The following is a 22,093-nucleotide window of genomic DNA, read 5'->3' as shown; positions in this document are numbered from 1 at the left end:
AAGCCATCCAAATGACCAATAACCTCTACAGATCATCCTGACTTGACTCATTCATCCCCATCCAAGCAGTCCTTTCCTAGTGTTTAACCTCCCCTTAACTACCAACTAGATTGTAGGCTTGCAAGAACAGGGCCCTCTTCTCCTGTTGTACCAGTTAGTTATTGTTTGTGATTTTAATCTAATTTACTGATTGTTACTTTTGTAACAGAGCTACCGAATGGGCTGGTGATATATAGATACATGTAATGTAAATCGGCAACTAGACCAAAACGTATAACTGAAACTGTGCTAGTTACAGACTGGGATGATAATAGTGAGGATGTAGCCTTAATTCTCCAAGAAATATCTCCAACATTTCACACCCTTGACCCCCCGAGATATGCTGCCACTCTGCCCTCCCCCTCGAGATATGCTGCCACTCTGCCCCCCCGAGATATGCTGCCACTCTGCCCCCCCCCGAGATATGCTGCCACTCTTCCCCCCCGACTTACCAGAGCAGACTTGCGGGACCGGCAGGGGACATCTACGCAATACGCGTATACAACTTCCGGGGCCGGCACTCAGCGGATGTGCCGGTACCGGAAGTTGTATACATGTATTGCGTAGATGTTCCCCGCCGACCCCGCAAGACACCCGGGAGTTTGCTCTGGTAAGTCTTGGGGGCAGAGGTAAAACGCATCGTGCGGACGTTCACCGGCTGCGGCGATGCACGTAAACAACCTCCGCTGCTGGCACGTCTGCACGATGTGCTTTAACAATCTCCCTTGCCGGGACTCCCCTCGTGGGAAGTGCTGGCAATGGAGGCTCGTGTTAAAGCACATCGTGCACACGTGCCGGGAGCGGAGGTTGTTTACGTGCGCGTCGCTGCAGCCGGTGAACGTCTGCACGATGCGCTTAGACAATCTCCTGTGCCGGCACTCCCCCCATTGAAAGTGCTGGCAGGGGAGGCTGTCTGAGCGTATCAGAGACTAGGATGCAGGTCTCCTGCACCGCTGCGGGGGATCTGTATCCTAACCCCGCTGCCTGCCCGGCGCCCGGAACTGCATGTCCCGGGCGTTGGGCGCTAGACCCCGAATATAGGCCGCACCCCCACTTTAAAGACTTAAAGTGGGGGGAAAAAGTGCAGCCTATATTCGGGCAAATACGGTATATCACTAGTCCTATCCCACATGGACTACAACAGTATCCTATACGTGGGCAAGATAGGTTACCTATTCTCGTCACTACATACAACTCTGATCATATATCTGTTGAACTGAGGAAATCAGGTTGGCAAGTTTTGCATTTTTATTCTTGGCAATTCTTAGTAGGTAATGTCATTGATAATTATAACACTTCTTTTTGGATTCATTTATAGAGAAATCCCTCATTGATACAAACCCTTTTTTTTCATTATATGTTAAAATGGCAATATTTAAACCCCTTTTTGAGGTGGGCTTATTGTAGAAAGCACTATTAGTTTTACCATGTATGGATATTTTCATTTTGACACATTTGATTTTAGGAATACAATGCCAATGTATGGTAACCCTGTCTTTACTGAGGGTGTTTTGTGATAAAAAAAAATCTGAGCCTTTTTCAGTATTTTACACAATTCTTTCTTAACCATGATTCTTCTTTTTAATTTTTTTTTGTGCACCCACACAAATTATATATTGTTTTTACAAGGACAGATAGAGCTTTTGTTTGATACAATTTTTAGATGTATTGTCCAACATTTAGTGTGAATAATACATTAAAATAATGAAATATATTCAGCTGCATCTCCAGATTACAGAAATACCCTATACCCTATATTTTTGTAGATATATTTTTATAAATCTAAACAGTGCGCCACATCAAAAAGATACATGACGGCAGGGATCAGACAGTATTTTCAACGTGCCAGCCAGATGAAAATACAACTGGCAACTTGTTGGCACACTTTTTTACCTTTGGTTTTTTTTGTTTCATTTTTATGATTCTCCTGATTGGTCTCACTCTACATTGAACATGATGCATCCATTCATAAATGGATACATAAATGGTTCTAAGTGATTAGTGGGTTATTTAGTTGATTAAAGGCCGTTCCATTCCATTTAGGGTTATCCAGCCAATTGCTAAATAACATTTATTAGCTTTTTTCACATTTTTTAATTACTTTTTTTGTAACTACTTTTTTTTTTTTCTTCATTTTACATGAGTTCATTCAGAACGTGATGCATCCATTCATAAGGGAAGTCTCATGTGGGGGTCTCGTGGGGACCACTTTGGGTGCAAGGCAGTCCCCTGCACCGGGAACTGCCAGGTAGTGGTGTGCTCATTATCGCACATCGCTATTTTCTAAATAACGTGCTATGCTGTTATGATTTTTGGGCCACTTTTTTTCATGACCGCATAGAACGTCATGAAGGTTTTTAAGTGGTGGAGGTTTAATTCTGCTGAAGTAACCCCTTGTGTTGGCTGACCAGTTACATACATAAGTGTGAATCTGTGTTTATAAACGCATACACTTACAACTTTACCAACATTTCAGTCCATCCTGAGTACTTTCCATCTTGAATTATATTCATTTTAATGTAAACAATGTATCCAAAATGTTTATCATTGAAGTAACCAACATATGTCCCCTCATAATGAGTGAATATCATTAGTTTCAGTAAATTAGGGAACCCAGTTCTACTCTCTACTGCACCAGTAGACAATTAGAAGTCAACTTAGAACAGCGTGAATCGATTGGTAGAATTCCACCACTATAGCCCAACTTGTGTATTTATACCACAAAGTGAAAATTTGCTTGAAGCTCTTAAATGTGTGATGTTGTAATCACCGGTATCTAGAAATAAATACAACTGATGGTATTTGCATTACACTTATTAGCACATCCAGTTACCATTGGCTTTATTCATTTCCCTGTAATAGGGTGGAAACTTCCTTGCTCACTCACAGTACAGTATGCAGTATCAAATACAAGACAAGAAATAATAACATGATAACATCCTTATTCAACTCTTGATTTTACTTAAAATACAATAAACTGTGAAAATACTGTGTGCAAAACATTTTTCATCCTCAAATAAATTAAAGTTTAACTACTACACATATTGCACTAATATTCTTAGCACTATTTAGGAACGTTCACATTTTGCTTGTTCTTCAATACAGAATAATTAACACTGTTGATAATAGATATACATTTGCAAAATGAAGTAGTGATCCTGTTTCTGCTGTTGAAATAGGTGGGTGTTTGATTTTTCTTGCTCTCAACTCATACTTGTTAAGTATGTATTTTAGAGTTATACATTAGTCTTTGATCTCCATGCTCTCCTTTCATCAACAAGGTCCCTGGGAATTAGCGTAGCTGAATGTACAGGGAGCATGTATGAGTGTGTGTGAGTGCTATGTGATTGGTGTATGTAAATTTTGGGGGTCCCTGAGGGGATAAAAGGTGACCCTTCTGTGACCCTGGTCATTGCCACTTTGGGACGGCCAGCAATCACATACTGCCGCCCGCCCTCCCCTTTTTTATTTGTTTGTTTTTCAGTCTTTAACGTTTTGTTTTTTCTTTCCTTTTCACAGCAGGCGATTGGTGTGTCCTTGGTGTGTCCTTGTCGATACGGTTATTGTGCTGGTGAAGGAAGAGAAGTGGGGCTCAATCCTCCCCTGACCTCTGGTATGGTGTGGTCAATGACCTTGGACGTGCCCACCGAAGGTCGGCTGGTGGTTAGCATGATTGTGGGCAGAGTAGGGAGCTGTCAGTATTGTTGGACGAGGGGAGGCGAGTTCCATTTTATTGTGTGGTTGTAACCGATATTAGAGGGAGCCGGCAAGGACGATGCTAATTTTGTACTGTGTTAGGAGTTTTGTATTATTTGGGATGTGATTTGTTTATATTGGATGTATATTTGTTTATATGTGTTATTTATTGTTTATATAATGTATGGTTGTTTATAAAGGTTGTAAATAAAGGTTATGCTAGCACAGTGCATATTTATGTTATGTTAATAAACGCTGTGGCCTATTTAATCCATAATGTTGTGGTGTGTCCTTTATTTAGTGGGTTTCGGGTTTTAGGGAAAAAGGGTTAATGGTTTGTTTCTGGGGTTAGCACGGTCCCCACTACCTTCATACATGTAGAATTGACTGTCAAAATGTACAATAAAATTAGTACTAAACTGTTTAATTTGACTTATCAACTGCATTTTGCTTCACAATAATACCTTCCTAAATGTTATTAATTAAACAAAACTGTGCTTGTTTTTTTTTACTTACATGAATTAGAAATACACCTTCCCTGTAAGACAGTTGGAGTCACTAATATTATGTCAAGGGTTTGCATATCATTCCTTTCCTTTTGGAACTACATGTGTATTAATGCAACATTACAATGCCTAAGGTAGTGACTAATGTATAATTTGATCATTTTAATACTGTGTAATAATATTACTGTTTACCTGCTTCATAACACAAAAAGCACAGGTAAAGAAAAAATGTACATATTTTAGGAAAAATCATAGTTAAAAAAAAAAAAAAAAAAAAAGTAGCCAAAATATTATTTTAGTTCTCGATTTACTGTTCCATGTACCAGTGAACGGTGGTGTATTAGTAGAATGTAAACCTGTTTCTGTTTCTACAAGCGCATTAAGGGAGCAGTAGAGCCTAGGTTTGGTGGTAGAATGCAGTGTAACAAGTAGACTTGTGAGTTCATTTTTGTATTGATTTACTTTTATTGTTAATTTTATTTTAGTGTAATAAAATATTAAATTATACATATATCACATTTCACATTTAATTTACTACTGCAAAACACACATATATTTAAAGGTTGTATTTGTCCTGTGTCAGTTTGTATGAAGAGAATCTGGACACATGTTCTATTGGCAAGTTTAGCTTACTTCAAGCTAACTGTTCAACTAATTTGATCTTTATTGTCTGCCCAGAGGTTTGCTTTGATCTGCTGAAACTGGAAGTAATTAGAAATTGAAGATAGGATTTCCTATGAGAAAATTCAGAATTACCATCACTAAACTTGTGTGTAAGTTTGAGCATTTAGGGCTTGTTACTTGTCTGTGTCCTGGGAACCGAATCTCTCATAAGCGAAAATGTGCTTTTAGTTCATTCCATTGAGTCCAATATATTAATTGAGTCCAAGAAATATTGGGCTAGAGAGAAAAATGACAATGAAAGGTGGCGATGAAAGAATAGGTTATCTAATGCATATAGATAGTCTCTAAGATTCAATCCAGACTACTATACTGTTTAAAATCCATGTAATTATGTTCTTGATCTATTGAGTCACTCTATTCTGTTCTTTTGCGCTTTCACAATAACACTTTGCAAGATCAATGATTACTGTATTACCTTGGTACTTTATATCTTCCAATACTCTTATTTCTTGAGAGGATAAAAAAAAAACTTGAGTATATGATTATATCTGTTCAATGAAGCTGCATTAAGCTCAGATCTCTTGAAGCACATTATTTAAACAATGACTGTACTGTATTCATCAAACAGGCATAACTCCAGGAACACCTGCCTCAGAACACGATTGTGTGGTTGTTGTCTGTGACGGGGGAGCCACTACAGTATTTTTTTGTTCATTGTTTGGATTTGTATAATTTTTTTCTTCTGGTTTTTTAGCAGTGTGCGGGCAATTCTGGACAAAGATTACCCGATTGTAAGCCTTCAACCGTCTCCATAACTGTATATAAACTTTGCATTGAACGTACATAAAGACCAAGCCTCCTGTAAATCCAATGGCCACCACCACCAATTTGGTCCAAAATGGCCATTCAAGTATACCTGTGAGAGAAAGGGAAAATAAAACATAAATTAGAGTGGCCCACAATGTACCAATAGTACAATTATACAGAAAATAACAAAGACACTAAAGTTCTTTTTGCAGAGAGGTGTATTTTCTGTATACCAAGAATAAAATGACAAATGTCTTTGTGCATAGCACATGTCCATTATCTTTCATATTTGATGAATTGTTTTGGTAGGATGTGTATTTTTATTGCATTTGTAAATCTAAAGTATGTAACTAGAAAAATTCTGCTTTTAAAATAAAGATGTTATTGAGATTCCATGGCAGAACTCAATCATTTTGAGTAATAATCCATAAAATCATTTCAAGGCTAGTGTTTTACCTTTTATCAAGAGGTATAATGCAATTTTACCCTTATGGATGTGAAAAATGAACTTTATTTGAAACTCTTTAATCTAAATTAAAACTCTACAACTCTGCTCTAATTACTAATTTCAAAAAATCATCAATTTAATTAATCCCATAAAAATGATGAGATTTATTCACTAATGTGGGAGCAAGAGTAAAACATACACTATATGACTGAAAGTATTTGGACACCTGACCATCACACCTGTATGAGCTTGTTCGACATCCTATTCCAGAACCACATACATTAATATGAAGTTGGGACATTTTGCGACTATAACAGCCAAAACTCTTTCAGGAAGGCTTTCCACAAGACACAAGATTTTGGAGTGTGTCTGAGGGGATTTGTGCCCATTCAGTCAAACAAGCATTTGAAAAGTCAGGCACTGATGTTGGGTGAAAAGGCCTGGCTTGCAATCGGCATTCCAATTCATTCTGTTCAATTGAGTTAATGTCAGGGCTCTGTGCAGGCCGCTCAACTACTCAAGCCAAATGTTTATGGACCTTGCTTTGTGGACAAGGGCACAGTCATCCTGAAACAGGAAAGAGCTTTCCCCAAAGTTATAAGCATAGCCTTATCTAAGATTCCTTTGTATGCTGTAGAATTAACGATACACTTTACTTGAACTAATGGGCCTAGCCCAAACCCTTAAAAACAGCCACAGACCATTATCCCTCTCCGCCAAACTTCACAGTAGGCACTATGCGTTCTAGGTGTTCTGCTGGCATGTGCCAAACACAGATTTGCCCATCAAATCTCCAGATAGGGAAGCGTGATTCATCACTCCAGAGAACATGTATCCACTGCTCCAGAGTCCGGTAGCGTTGTGCTTTACACCATTCCACCTGACACTTCACATTGCACATGGTGATCTTTCGGTTTTGTGTAGCTATTTGGCCATGGAAACCCACATTATGAAACTACCAATGCACAGGGCTTGTGCTGATGTTGCTTCCAGAGCCAGTTTGCTACAGAAGACTGGCAATTTTTACACCTTATAAGCCTCAGCACTCGACAGCCCACTTTAACTGCACTGCTTACCGTCTATCACTTCATGGCTAACCTGTTGTTACTAGACTTGGGGGCCAGCTCTTCGTGTTCATGGGGAAAAAAATCTTCATATTCTTACATTCTTCGTGTTCGGGTTTTTTCTTCGTTTTCTTGCCGTTTTTTGTAGAAGTTAATACGGGGTTAACATGGTACGCACTAAGCAGCAGCTTTGGCACCAAGATTTTAAAGGTCCATACGAGCATCTGCACTTCATTGGTTGATGGCAGACGAGCTCCCTGGTTCCAACCAATAGAGTCACTCGTACATACTTTAAAAATCCTGGTCCTCCTCTAGCATCAACCACTGGTGTCCCCGCTTCAGAAGATAAAGGTCCGTACGAGCGACAATCTCAGTCGCTCGTATGGACCTTTAACTCTTGGAGCGGGGAGATCATGGTTGATGCTAGAGGAGGACCCTGCCAGCAACCAATAGAGTCGCTCTTATGGACCTTAACTCCTGATGGCGAACCTATGGATTTCCGCTCCCGTTATTTACGCATTGCAGGTGTTAATGGGAGCGGCAATCTGTAGGTTCGCCATCAGGAGTTAAATGTCTATAGGAGCGACTCTATTGGTTGATGGCAGACGAGATCCCTGCTGGCGACCAATAGATTCGCTCATACGCACTTTTAAAATCCTGGTGCCGAAACTAGGCCGGGGGAGACAACCAATAGAGTCGCTCGTACGGACCTTTAACTCTTGGATCAGCCCAGGCCAAGTTCCACCCTCAGATGTTAAAGGTCTTTAACTCCTGATGGATAACCTACAGATTCGCCATCCGTAGGTTCGCCATCAGAAGTTAAAGGGCCGTGAAAGCGACTCTATTGGTCGCTCGTAGGGGCCTCCTCTAGCATCAACCAAAGTTCGTTTTCATGTTCGCCCAAATACGAATGCATAAGTCTAGTTGACCAGGGCAGATCTAGCAAGGCAGAAATTTCACATACTTGAAATCACTGGTTTCTTCAGTATGACCTGTTCTGTTTTTTTTTGTATTATCTTATATGGCTTCTAAGATGTTCTGCCTGGCTCCTACCCAGGTCTGTCCAGTATTTTAAAGGTTATGTGAGGTTTGTAGGACTGGATCAAAAGCAAATATCATAAAAATATCTGTTGTATGCCATTTTCAATATCATGTACAGTCCTCTCTAATAATAAACCAAAAGTTAAAAAAAGGAAATAAACACCCCATGTAACTTCATTTAATAAGCTTCATAGCGGTAAGGCACACCAGTTTATTGACCTGTTACTGCAAAATATAAATCTTTATGTAATCTAGACTACAGCATACAAATAATGATTTAAAAGGAGACTTCATACATGGAGGAAAAAATCTACTCTGGTAATGCTATTGCATATTATTTGACTCAAAAACAGCGTTGTTACAGCAGGATAGATGCTTTTCGTTCAGTGCAAATTTTCTGTGATCCAGGTTCTACAAAAACTAGATTAAAGGGTTACTCTATTTCATTATAAGTGGATGATCTGAAGTCCATTTTCACAGCCAACTGCAAAACAAATTGGATGAGAGTAAGGCAGCTAAAAAGGAGAGCAATTTATTGGTGCCTAAAAGTGTAATTTTGACATACAAAAGGGGAAAACCAAATGATCTCTGAAATGAACAAATATGCTGTAACAGTATAGATGAACATCAGAACTATTTCTTTATTGTTCAACCCTCCATGTGTCAAATTGGTGTATAGTGGGTTCCAAAGTACTAACAGGGATAAAAAGCTGCAACTATCATAACTCTTTGTGTGCGTGAATAAAGAGCAAGTGGGCCTTTGGTTCCTATGTAAAAATGGGATTTAGCAAAGATGCCATAGAAACGAAATTTATTTTTATCTTCCTCTTCTTGGTGCACATTATATGATGCCAATTAAAAATGTTCTCAAGTTTTATCAGAGGTTATACTGAGGATATCAGAGCCGAGTCTGTATTTTCAGAGCATCATTTTCTTCTTGGAGTCAAGGGTCTTTTCTCCTGTTAGTTTATAAATGTCACTAGTGTATTTGATTTAATATTATATTTCCTTCTTAACACTGACATATATAAGTAACACTGAAATATAAAACTTTTAGAAGATAAAAGAATACATATTTCATAGTTACAATTGTGTCCAAAAAAATCTCAGATCTTAAGTCTAGACCTAAATAAAAAATCTAAAGATTTCATACCCGCAGTAATGTGGAGCAAACTGCAAAGAAATAGTTCTACTGATTGCTCTGGATTTAATCCCTTCAGCTTTGTTTGTATTGCTGATGCCTTGAAAGTTATGTTGTAAATGTAAAAAGTTGTTCGTGTTGTGTGTCTTCGTCTCGGTATAAGTTTTGCCGCCACCATGTTCGTTTGTTCGGTATTCGGGCTGAACAATGAAAACGCACCCTTCGTGTTCGTTTTCATGTTTGCCCGAATACGAATGCACAAGTCTAGTTAAAAGCACAGTTTACAGTTTATACACAATCTTTTAAAAGTCAAGAGTCACTGAAAAATTTCCTTGTTTTTGAAAGAAAAGCAAATTTTGTCCATTAAAATAACATGAAAAGGATCGTACAGTGTAGACATTGTTAGTGTTGTTATTACAAATGGACATTATATGTACAAATATGTATGTAGATACATATAATATTGAAATTCCCTCTAAATGGACTTCCCCCTCTTCCGCCTTTCACTTTTTAATCCATTCTGAACACCCCTGCTAGACAAACTTTAATTTCCATTACTCCTAATCTGCTGCCAAATTGTGCCACTATGCCAATTGGCTCCTCATACCCACCAGGGCAAAATTTAATTTCATACTTTAAAATATAACCATTTGGATTCTGGGGAAGAAAAGAAAACATCAGTTAGCCCACCTCAATGCCACTGAGTTCACCTAAAGATCCTCGCCTCATTTAAATCACCCTTGCCCAAGCAGATCCTTCAACCTTTTCTCCTTCTGTACCAGTATGTCTTAACGTGTATGTTATTGTCAGTTTTAATGTTACTGTTAGTTTTTGCTTATTAGTATTGCTATGGAATCTGGTGATGTGATTATATATCAATTTATTTGAATTTATATACCATACATACATATCTATTATACATATGGTGTATATATATATATATATATATATATATATATATATATATATACACATACACACACTGTATATATTTTTTTAGTATGGATGGACATGTCTTCAACTTAATACAGAAGAATGAGCATCTATTTCAAAAGCTTAAGATCACTACTTTGAATTATTCCCAAGCGTGACATTTAAAAATAGATATTTCTTCAGACTTGCAAGCCGCAGAAGAGACTCAAAGTTACAAAATCAATTTTCTCAGCAGTTAAATTATTATAAAATTTCATAATTTAACCTTAAACTGCAAGAGTTCCAGTGGTATCTGGAAGATCGCATGTCCGAAGATATATGAATTCTTAATATTAGATTTTTTTCTGATCAATTTGAGTCTCAGCTGAAACTGTGCCACTGTTCATTTAATGTTTATAGATTAAAGCTGTTACACTATAAGCTGTTGTGTGAATAAATATGTATATGGACACGTGTATGCGGGTGTATGGATGTACATGTGTGTAGATATGCATATGTAGGTATGTATGTGTATGTGTGTATATATATATATATATATATATCATGGTTTCTGTTAGTACTAGTTAAATCAAGATGCATGGGAGGTAGCCGGGAATGATAAATATTTGGGAAACCTTTTATCTTAGTTTAGATAACACTGATATGCGTGATGAAGGGTGTGTGGAAGAAAGACAGGTTTTCTCATGAAATAGATTGAATCAGGTCAGGAGATCTTTGGGTTTTACTGCCCCATGATTGTAAAGACCCCAGGGTGTGTGTTGGCCAAAGGGAATAACTTCAAAGGGTAACTACAGGGTCCAATCAGGGATCTCCCCAGTAGACTCAATTGGGACCCTCTAGTATATCAAGGGACAGGTAGTGAAAGTAAAGAAGAAGGGAGGAGGAGAGAAAGAAAAGAGACAAAGGAACATCACTAACCCGGAGCTCTCAGGGAAGGTAACTATGAACATGCATGTTTGAATATTGTAAATAGGAACTTATATATATATATATATATATGTATTTGTTGTAAGTGTGTCAATTAATGTGGGGATTATTGTTATTGTACTGTTATTTGTATTGTTTTATATTTGGAACGTTCTAGTAAAAGTTTGTATTGTTATATCATAGCCGCATTGTGGATTCTTGGATATCCTGTTGTTGTTTCCAAAATATTCTGTTGCATTCTGGAAGAAGCAAAAGTTTTCAGTTCAAACCTTAAAAGTTAGAAGAGATAGAACAGGGATTGTTTAACTTAATAAGCCAGTGGGTGGGTTTATCGGTGCATATTTCATAAGTGTATCCATATACCTATTCACCTGGATAAGTGTAGTTATTGTAGCTAGAAAACACATTAGCCTTCAGGAGATATATCCGAATACATATTGTGATTTCATTGATATGTGTTTGGATGTATCTGTTGTTGGATCAGTTGTAATCTTAAGCACATAACACATTCATAAGTCTTTTAGATGGTATGCTGTAGATAAAGCATTAATCCATCTGATATTTTAATAACACAATTCCCTAGTTCCCTCAAAAGAAAACTTAACAAAGCAATTACAATTTTGTAGGTGCAATGAAGGTATTTTGATGATTTGGGACCAGGTTTATGGGTAGCAGGGCCAGACTGGGAATGAAAAGCAGCCCTGGAAACCCAGCCCACACGCAGCCCTCACACTATGTCACGCTATTTGCCATCCAAATAACTATAAATCATTCATTTTTAACACATTATTTGTATTAAAATCCCAGAAACCAAAAATGTTAAAAAGCCCAAATTAGTTGCTACTGCACAAACTTTTCGATGAAAAAGTTCAAGTTCTGCCAGTGTGTATGTAAAAGGTTCTTCCTTAAGGTAAAGGACAGGAAATTGTCCCCTGTAGAGCAGAATGAAATCACGCCTTATAATTAAATTGGGTTTCACGGACTCTGAAGATCCCAACCACTATCCAAGTTTCTGCGACTATACCTTTGTGATAAGATCTGCATATTGAAATAGAGTAAATTACACTCTAAAATACCTTTATTTATCCTCTCATTGATTTCTGGGCCTAGAAAGTTTTGTCCTCTGAAGTGACTACAAATTCAGGAGGGATAAGTAAAAATTAAATAGTTACATTTTATTCCTACAGAAAGGTAAGTGCCAGGAAATAGATGACCAAACACACACCAGGTCTTGGTGTTGCCCCCAGCCAGCCTCCCCTTTTGTATTGATAAAGTGATGCCCAACCACCCTCTTGTCTATTGATGCCACCAACCCATCTGTTTCTGTTTATAGTGATTTTGTAATCCCAAAACCCATCCACCCCCTTTTTATTAAATTTTTGATGTCCCAACGCAATTTGCTCCCCTCCCTTTAATATGGGTCCCCTTTCCTCTAACCCCTATTTTTGGGGGACATACTTTTTGCTTTTCTTTTTTCCCCGCTCTCTTCCGACGTGATGATCCTTTCCTTGACACGAGGAACTCTTCTGTGAGCCCGCCACCTTGAGTGTCATGTCTTGAAAGGGCCGGAACGAAGAGCCTCACTGAGGCACTGCCACTGGGCGGCACGGTGCATGTGCACGCGGCTGGCGGAGGCGGACGCGGTGTGGCAGCTCCGAACCTCGCAAATATTGGTCTGCCAGCCCACAGACCGGCCGGCCCACTGGGAAATTTGTTAATGTACATGATGATGGATGGAAGAGTTCGCTTTGTGCTGTGTGTGTGTGTGGCGCATATGCTTTAACCCCTTCGTGACAAAGGCTGATTTTATTTTTTGTACCCTTCGTGGCAATGACTGTTTTATTGTTTCTTGGTGTTCGTGTTTAGCTGTAATTTTCTCTTAACCCATTTACTGAACCCACACAAGTTATATATTGTTTCTTCAGGAGAAGAAGGGCTTTCTTCAGACACTATTATTTTTTTCATATCATGTAATTTCCTATAATAAAATGACGAAAAATTGTCAAAAAAACACATTTTCTCACTTTTATTTGAAAAATCTTTTACTCATCCTAAAAAATTAATGAAAAAAACTGCTAAATAGATTCTACTATTTGTCCTGAGTTTAGAAATACACAATGTTTTTATGTTTTTTTGCTTTCTTCTGCACGCTTTGGGGCAATAAGTAGAAGTAGCATTTTGCTATTTCAAAACCATTTTTCTCTGAATCTGGTAATTCTGCCTCCATGTAGTATTTGGGCCATCTTTGAAGCCGGCAAATTAAATTTACCCCATCAAACCATATATTTTTGAAAACTAGACACCCCAGGGTATTTCAGATGCTGCTAGTTTAACCCTTTCCATGCACTAATCCTACCACCAGCCCTTTTTTTTCCCCACACACTTTGAACTTCAGGTGTGAATTTACAGCTCCTGGTATGTGTCACAGGCACACAACACCCTAATATATGTTCAGCAACATCTCCTGAGTGCATGATGGATGCACATGGATGGGGTTGTCAGATTGTTTGGGGGCAAAAGGTCCACATTTGGAACATGAGCAATTCAGTTTTACAACTTGGAATTTTTACATCTGGGTAAAAAAATGTTTGTACCCAACTATCAGAAGTGGCAGGTTACAAGAAAGCCTGGCCTTTCTCCAAGAAGAGATTTGATCTAGCACCGTTAAGCGAACCCTTAACCACGGAATAGAAACAGGGGACACTTGTCAGAGCAAATAAAAACTCATCAAAAAGGTGGAGCAAAAAGCAGTAAATGTAAAAAAAAATAAAAAAATACAAAAGTGGAGCAGGAACAAAAAAATAAATAAAAAATGGACAACTGTGTGATAAAACCTGAAGCAGTTACCGACACAGAGTGCAGGTTTTCCAGGGCAATCTGGACAGCAAAATGTGGTGTCCTTTCTTTACCCCTGCTGCAGCACACTCTGCATCTCTTTTGGGGATTCTGCTTCATTTTTGTAAGGGGATTTTAAAAATAAAATGGGTAGCCCCAATTCTGCTTGCTCCCATCACCACTTGGGGACCAGGTGCATCCCGGTACAAGATACCCGAAATGACTTGGAGCTGAAACTGCAAAAAAGACAGTTTCATCCCAGTGTCTGCTTTTTTGTGCATTGTAGGTTGCAATTTGCATGAGATAAATTGCAACCCTCTTGTACAAGGCCTTTGTCTTCCTCATAATGAGGTAGGCCTGTAGGAGTTGATCTGACAGATCAACGCCACCCATGTTCTTGTTATAGGCCCTGATACACACTGGCTTTTTAGTGACCCCAGCTCTGCCATGGACAGAAACCTCCAAAGTCCTCTCATCGTGGATGGTGCTCAGCATGCACACTTCTTTTCTGTCCCTGAACTTCAATGCCAAGATCTCCTCTTGATGAAGAGCTGAGGTCTCCCCCTTTTGTAGCCTTGTTCGTGCCAGATGTTGTGGGAAATCCAAACCCACAGGGTGAAGCGTGATTCATCACTCCAAAGACAATGTTTCCACTGCTCCAGAGTGCAATAGCAATGTGCTTACACCACTTCTGCTGACGCTTGGCATTGTTATCTTTGGCTTGTGTGCAGCTGCTTGAAGAAGATCAAGCAGGGCAGAAATTTCACAAACCGACATGTGACAAAGGTGGCATACCATGACAGCGCCACGCTTAATTTCAATGACCTCTTCAGTACGACCCATTCTACTGCCAATGTTTGTGTATGGAGATGGCTGCCTAGTGATTAAAACCCCTGTTAATGGGTTGATGGGTGTGGCTGAAACACCTAAACTCAATAATTAAGATGGGATGCCCATCTACTTTTGGTCACATAGTGTATATAGATCTGGTATTTAATTATTTATTGGGTATGTTGTTATTACCAGTTCAAGCCTTGGAAGCCCACATCTTAAATCTGCAGATGATTGAACTATACCTCACTTATTCCAAGCCAGCAGGGGGGTCGGAATAGCTCCCATAGCAACCAAAGCTCATATTATATGATACTATAACTAAACCACTATATTCTGAAACAAGCCAAGCAGACATCGATATATTTGAATCATAAAAAGTCCTCAGCATGAAAATATTTTTACATCTGTCTTTTAAAAGCAGCTGCTGTCATATAAAATAGTGTGCTTAAAATATAAATCCACTAACAAGGAGCGCTGATTCGGGGTTTTTTTTTTTACATTTAAGGGTGAATAATCATTTTATGATATTTGCTTTTTTTGTTATTAATTTGTATATTGACTAAAAAAAGAAGGTATACTTTTTAGTTTTTTTTTTCTGCAGGAAAGTACCATCTCCTGAAGTTCAAGTTAAGGTAAAATGACAGCACCTTTGGTGAAGTCCTCTCTGCCAATTGGAGGATTGAGGAGAGGACATCACCAGAATTACCGCCATAATAACCCTAGTTCAAGTTAGGCAAAATGAGGGCACTTTCTGTGACATCCTCTCCCTAATTAGGGGATCGAGGAGAGGATGCAACTACAAGCGCCGCCATTTCAGCAGAAGTTTCCGCCAGGTTATGTCCGTGGAGATGCAGACGAAGATAGCAGATTAAAGAGAGAAGGGAGAAAATAAAAGATGAAGATAAGGAAGCAGAAGTGATAGTGGTTAGCAATGAGTGTGAGTGAATGTGGGCCCACAAATTTTGGATGAAGATTCAGCTTTTTGCTTTGTGTGAATCACCAAATGAACCAAAATTCTGTAAATTTACAATTTGTACAAATCCAAATGCACAAGTCTAGTGGAGAGAGTGTATGTATACATAAGTATATAATATTAGAATAAGTGTGTAGGTTTAAGCAATAAGTTAGAGTTAGTCTGTAGTGGGAAGACATTTCACTACCCTTTTTCCAACTGCACCCGATACTGCAGTGACAGGGACACCTTGTTACTCCTGCTATGCTGCCCATGCTATGAGTGGCAATGGTTTGATATGAGGATTGAAACCATAGGCATGCCAGCAAGTTGAAAAGCAGCTAAGGTATATGGGGCTTATTAGGAATATTTATTGTGCTTTTTTATATAGCATCATCTTTACATGCAAAATCACAACAAAATTATTATTAACTACTGTTACATGTTATATACAAAAAGGAATTGCAAAACAGCTATGTAAACATTTTGGCATATGGTGGCACAATTGCTATTAGTCTATAGCCAGATATGATTTTGAAATGTAGCAATGCCCTGATGCAACTGTTCATTTCATGGGAAAGAACTACATCTTTAGAAACAAAAACTCCTTTGATTTGTGGTATAAAAAAAAAAGAGAGAAAAGAAAACATTTTTCTTCAAGATGCTCAATAGGTATCAATACACTAGGAATAAAATGTGTCTTTTACTTGAGATCATTGGTAAAGATTATGGTGCTGGTGTCAGGAACAACTGGAAATGAGTAAATGCATTGGAGATCTTGGTAAATGGTTCACTGCTTTTGGACCATAGAGTTACAGACTATGACATCTATTGAGATTTATTTAAAATGGGAAAACATTTACAGCAGATTAACTCAATGTCATACAATGATATTCACGGCATAGGTAAATTTACTGAAAGCCCTGAAGACAAATAGTTAAAAGGGCTGCATGACTGGGGCAGTAAAGCCTGACGAGGAAGGGGTTAAGCTGTAAATGGTAGGGTAGGGGTAAGAGGATATGAGTGAAGTGAAACAAAGGTCACCGGATCTGCTAAATGTATACATGTTACATGACTTTAGTGATTCATCATCTTTATTCAGTTAAACATTGAACACGTTACTGAACAGGCCCGCCCCTGCCCTGTTATTTGGTGGGCTGGTTTGGTATATTGTCACAGCTTGTGTATTGGCGGTGAAGGGATGGATAAATAAGGGGGGGGTCCGGCCTAGTTAATAAATTGTTTTTGTCGGTAATGGGCTCACTTCAATGGCTATCCAGCAGGTGGCGGTACTTATTAGTTGGTACAGTGGGCTGAGCTGGTGATCGGCGGCTAGGGGGTTAAAATAACATTTGGTTTAGGGCTGGTGTTAGCCGTAAGTGATAGGTTTGCCAGAGTTTCCCAAATTTGTGGTATTGTGGCATTTAAGTGTATTGATATTTATCCACTCATGTTCTTCTATGTTCATTCTTCTATTTCATGTTAACAAAGCCTTCTCAATCCAATAAAGTTGTCAGTGTCTTTTGTTAATGGTAATAAATATACGTGAAGGATACTTGGACCTGCCTAAGTCATGTACATTACTGTTGCTGTTAAATAATTCTAAAACATTAAAAACATTGTTTTAAAAACAAGCCTAAAAGATTTCTTTACTTTCATGGGTTATATGTTCCAGTCGTCACCAATATTTTCCAAGTCCTGGATCAGAATTTTGAAGGCCTGATTCACTGAATTAAATTACTCACAAGGGTAAACAACTCTGCAGTATATTAATGATATGTTTGCACATATTGTTATTTTCAGTTCCTCATTTCTCCATTTTGCCTCCATTTTGTATATGTATATATATCAAACTTGATCCATTTATGATTTATGATTGGAGATAAATACCCTGGTGCAGTCATAGGAAGATAATATAACAGAGAAAGGAACACTCAGGGGACTTGACAATAATAAAAAATTGTAAGTGGTGGATCGTCGGAGAAAATCCTCTCCCCCGATTGGAGCAACAGGGAGAGGGTGTACCCTGAAGCTCCACCACTTTTTGGAGCAGCGGACATTGAACGAATAGAAGAGACGCAACATGAATTTTCAATATTTATTTACATAGACCACACAATGCAGACAAGGATATTTAATTATGTTTTTCATGGATGTAGAGAGCAAAACTAATTTGTTGGAATGGCTTTTTAACCACCCAAGTGATAAGCCTAGGTGGTACTAAATTGACCCGCATATTCTCAATGCATAATGTATATTAATAATGTACAGATGATATCCTCATCTGTATATCATCGAGTTTAGATTTGTGTCATGCTTCCTATAGGACATAAAAGCATACATTTCTAAACATATGAAAAAAGAGGTCATAGTAAGTACAAACATTCATTGAATAATAATATAATCCTATCAATCAATTCCAAAATTACTTTGGGTCCTTTTCCATAGCAATTGTACTACCTTCCTATTGCTAATTAAAAGTCTTTCAGAACGTTCAAAAATGGGGGAGATCATTTGCATCTAGGTGCTTGAACCTTATAATCCAGTTGAAGCTTTAGGGTTTTTCTAGTCAACATTAGGACCTTGTTAAATGGGTGTGCCTGACAGACAGACAGACTGGTTTAACACCCCTAGCATGGATATATGGATAATATTAAGTATTTCCCTAGGAACAATCCACATACATTACCGCTTTACTAAAATCCATAGGTGTTTTGAAAAAGAACTGTTTCAAGGCTTCCATATATAGCTTAACATCTCTTTTAATCTGTCTGCCCTTTTTATTTATCCTGAAAGGAAAGCAAATGCTAAATGTCAGAGATTTTGTTTGTAGCCATAATACTCTGCAGGGACTGATGACCTTTCCTACAATATTAAGGTATTCAATTTAGCTGCAAATCCCCTTTGGCCTTTGGTAGTTAATTATTTGCAGGTTGTATAATTATGTCAAACAATTTAGAGGATAATACTTAGAAATGCTCTTGAAGTCCCAACATATTAGCAGAAACAACAAATCTACAATAATTAAATTCCTCACAGTAAGAGTAAACAAATGTACATCAGTTCCTGAAAGGTGCAATATCCGTTATCACAATACTGGATTACTATCTCTGAATTTTGTGCTTTTTTGATATAAAGTGCTATACTTTATATTTTTTCAAAGTAAAACATACAGTAATTTGGGGAAAATGTTAAAAAAATGGGTTAGCTTAAAGTGGAGTGATAAACAATTCATATTTCTATGTTTAATAGACTGCAAGGCAGTCTGGGAGGATTCAGCGATGCTGTGGGAGGAAGCGCTTGCAGCAGATTCTGTTCCAGCACCAAACTAAGCATCACATTTAATCCAGGTAGAGCCCAAATTTGCTCATTCAGGACTACGCTTCAGCTATGCTTTAACCACAGCTCACAGCCTTCCAAAGCCATTAAATGATCTGGGTTTGATTTATATGAGTCCAAGGACAACCCAAGAGCCAATGTTTTCTACTCATGATCTGTTCCCTTATGAGTTATTGGCAACAATGACATTTTATGTCCTATTTTTATTTTCTGGCACCATGTATCCACCAGGCATTTACCACTCACAGTAATTCACTACGCCCCAACACTGAACATAGCTAAACCTTGCACAATCATCATACAAATAAACCTTGATTCTTTTGTGAAGATGTGTAGACAATTTAAGCAAAAGGTTTTCACTGGGCCACTGCCAAAGTCTACAATCTGTTTTTCCATTTTTTTATGGTTTGTTTTTGTAAAATGACAACAAAAAGTATAAAAATGAAAATTATGCATAAATAAATTCCTATCTAAAATATGTGATCACTAGTAAAGAAATACATTTTTCCAACGAAGAATATGTGAGTTTCTTTTATTGGGATTTTGGTTTGGAGTAGTCTTTATTCTTTTCCTGGGCCCTCACTAGTAGATGAGCCTCTCATGTAAGGGACTGTAGCTATGTGCAGTAAAATATGTATAAAGAAAATCACAAATAATTTCTCTATGCATAAAACAACACCTACTATGGCTGGATGGTACATTTAATAGTAAGTTCATACACAATACACTCCCTTTGTTTTAGATAGAACATGTTTATTTAATTGACAATTTAAATTAAATTTCAATTGACATTTAATATTTTTGTTCCATAGAGACTTGCTGTTGTAAACTCAATGTCAGAATCATATGGCTTTATTAATTTTGAGCTCATAAAAAGCAAATTTAATTCTGTGACATACAGTTGACCTTTGCCTGCTGTTCCAATTACTAAACTGACACCATGGTCCCAAGTAGCAGTTTACTCATATACAGCACTTTCTTTTTCTTCCAAAAGCTCCACAATCAATCAACATTTAATTTCTCATATATCATAACTCGCAGAGCATTTGCTAAAAATATTACTTATATGGTTCAAAAGCAAAAGTGCATCTTAAATCAGTAATCCTGACATTTAATCAGATTTTACAGAGTACCTAAATAAGGAATAGTCACAATGATTTTTCTTGGGGAAAGGAAAAATATTCGACAAAACCCACAGAAACAAATCCAGCAATTCTAATGATTATGGAATCCAATAAAAAATATTTTGGTTCATTTATATAAAAACAAACATACTCAAAATTGCTCCATTTTGTTAAACTAAATATAGCATTAGACAATTCTGATTATTGATATATTTTGTCTCAGTCATTGAATCTGAACCAACATGATCGTGCTTTTTCTGTTGCTATCTAGTGAGAATTGTGATTCATTTACTTAGGGTTCATCTCTGACTTTGAATCCAGCCTATTATTCTAGAACGTCTGAATGCCTAAGCAAATTCCTCTCAGAAATAATTAATTGTATAGAATATTTCAGGGATGCTCAATTATCATGTGACACAAAAGAAGTTGCTAATAACTTGTTGCCATAGAAACTGAAAAAGCTTCCACTGATTTTATGTTATTAAACCTTAGGAGTTAAGAATACAATCATTAATTTGGTAATATGTGTCCTCAAGATGCTAGAAATCTCACTTAATGTTTAATCCAAGTGGATGAGCACCTAAACCTTACTACTGGTATGCAACTATAATAGAATCTATGTATAGCTCCATATTTTGTTTTCAGGCAAACAGTTCGGCATTATATTTTACTCTAAAACATCTAAAAAAACCGTAAAAAATAATGTATTTTATATATGTTGTATTAGGAAGTAGACTTCTTCTATAATTATTATTATAGATGGTAGTACAGTATATATATATATATATATATATATATATATATATATATATATATATATATATATAAACAAATACAAAAAGGAAGCACTCACCTGAACTAGCATTAATTATAAGGGGGTGCTGCTGAAGACCAAAATCATACACAATCTCTAAATCAGCGCACACACATCAAATAGATTATAAACTCTCATGACTTAGTTAAAACTACTTAAAAACACCTTTCTTAGATGACAAAATTGGAGTTTTAGTCACATTATATGGCCATATTATGCTAAGCCCACCACTACGCCAAAGTACTCCAATGTAGGTGGGTCCTAACATAAATACTGTTGCTTATATGGAGCTAAATCTTTGCAAGTACATTGCTTACCAGGAGCCAAAAGGCCTTCCTAAATACAGACACTCCTGCAATTTGTAGGTTTCCAAGGACCTCACAAATGGAGCACCACAAATGATGTGTGTGCGCTGATTTAGAGACTGTATATATATATATATATATATATATATATATATATATATATATATACAGCCGCTACACAAAGATTTATGGGGTTGCAAAAGAGTATATATATAAGAAAAAAACAACTGAAAACCTACAAATGGTGTTAACAAATGATGTAGCAAGTAAAATAGCGCAAGAGGAGAGAGGCTACACAAACCTGTTGTACAATACACTGATTGTCAGTAGGATGTCCAAACACAGCAGGTCTTTGAAGTCAAGTGCATCAGAGACTTAAAAGACAGATGGAGAATATTCTTGATTAAACTGAGAATAATTGGAAACCTGCAGAGATGCTTAAAAAGGTCAGAGACCAGAAAAAAAAGTAACTCGACACTTGATTCTGTCCATACTTTTTTGAGATGTGGACCAATAAAGCACTGTTCCTTGTGCCGTAAAATTGCCTTTTTCAAGTAACATCATAAATTGATTGCATTCACATTCAACTACATCAATTGTTCTAGAAGTTTATATGTAAGGTAAGGAAGTTTTACGCTGGCACTCCTCCAGATATGGACATTAA

General features: G+C 37.4%; 1 protein-coding gene and 1 non-coding gene across 2 annotated transcripts in view; both read right to left on the bottom strand.

Annotated features, from left to right (window-relative positions):
* Positions 1–5,485: 5,485 nt before the first annotated feature.
* The window catches only part of LOC149279402 (E3 ubiquitin-protein ligase MARCHF1-like), a 94,226-nt gene continuing 77,618 nt past the window's right edge, over positions 5,486–22,093 (bottom strand). Inside the window, exon 6 of the mRNA XM_089501222.1 lies at positions 5,486–5,781. Within this exon, the coding sequence (XP_089357348.1) occupies positions 5,486–5,781 (296 nt within the window). The remainder of the gene's footprint in view (positions 5,782–22,093) is intronic.
* On the bottom strand, positions 13,813–13,942 carry LOC149279404 (small nucleolar RNA SNORA35). Its single transcript, XR_016278584.1, has one exon. It is a non-coding gene; the product is annotated as a small nucleolar RNA SNORA35 (small nucleolar RNA).

This window comes from Sceloporus occidentalis, unplaced genomic scaffold, assembly GCF_023333645.1.
Source record: "Sceloporus occidentalis isolate IW3139 unplaced genomic scaffold, rSceOcc1.0.p SCAF_167, whole genome shotgun sequence".
Taxonomy (NCBI): Eukaryota; Metazoa; Chordata; class Lepidosauria; order Squamata; family Phrynosomatidae; genus Sceloporus; species Sceloporus occidentalis.
The sequence above is the reverse complement of the archived record's forward strand: the minus strand, read 5'-3'. Positions and strand labels throughout refer to the sequence as shown.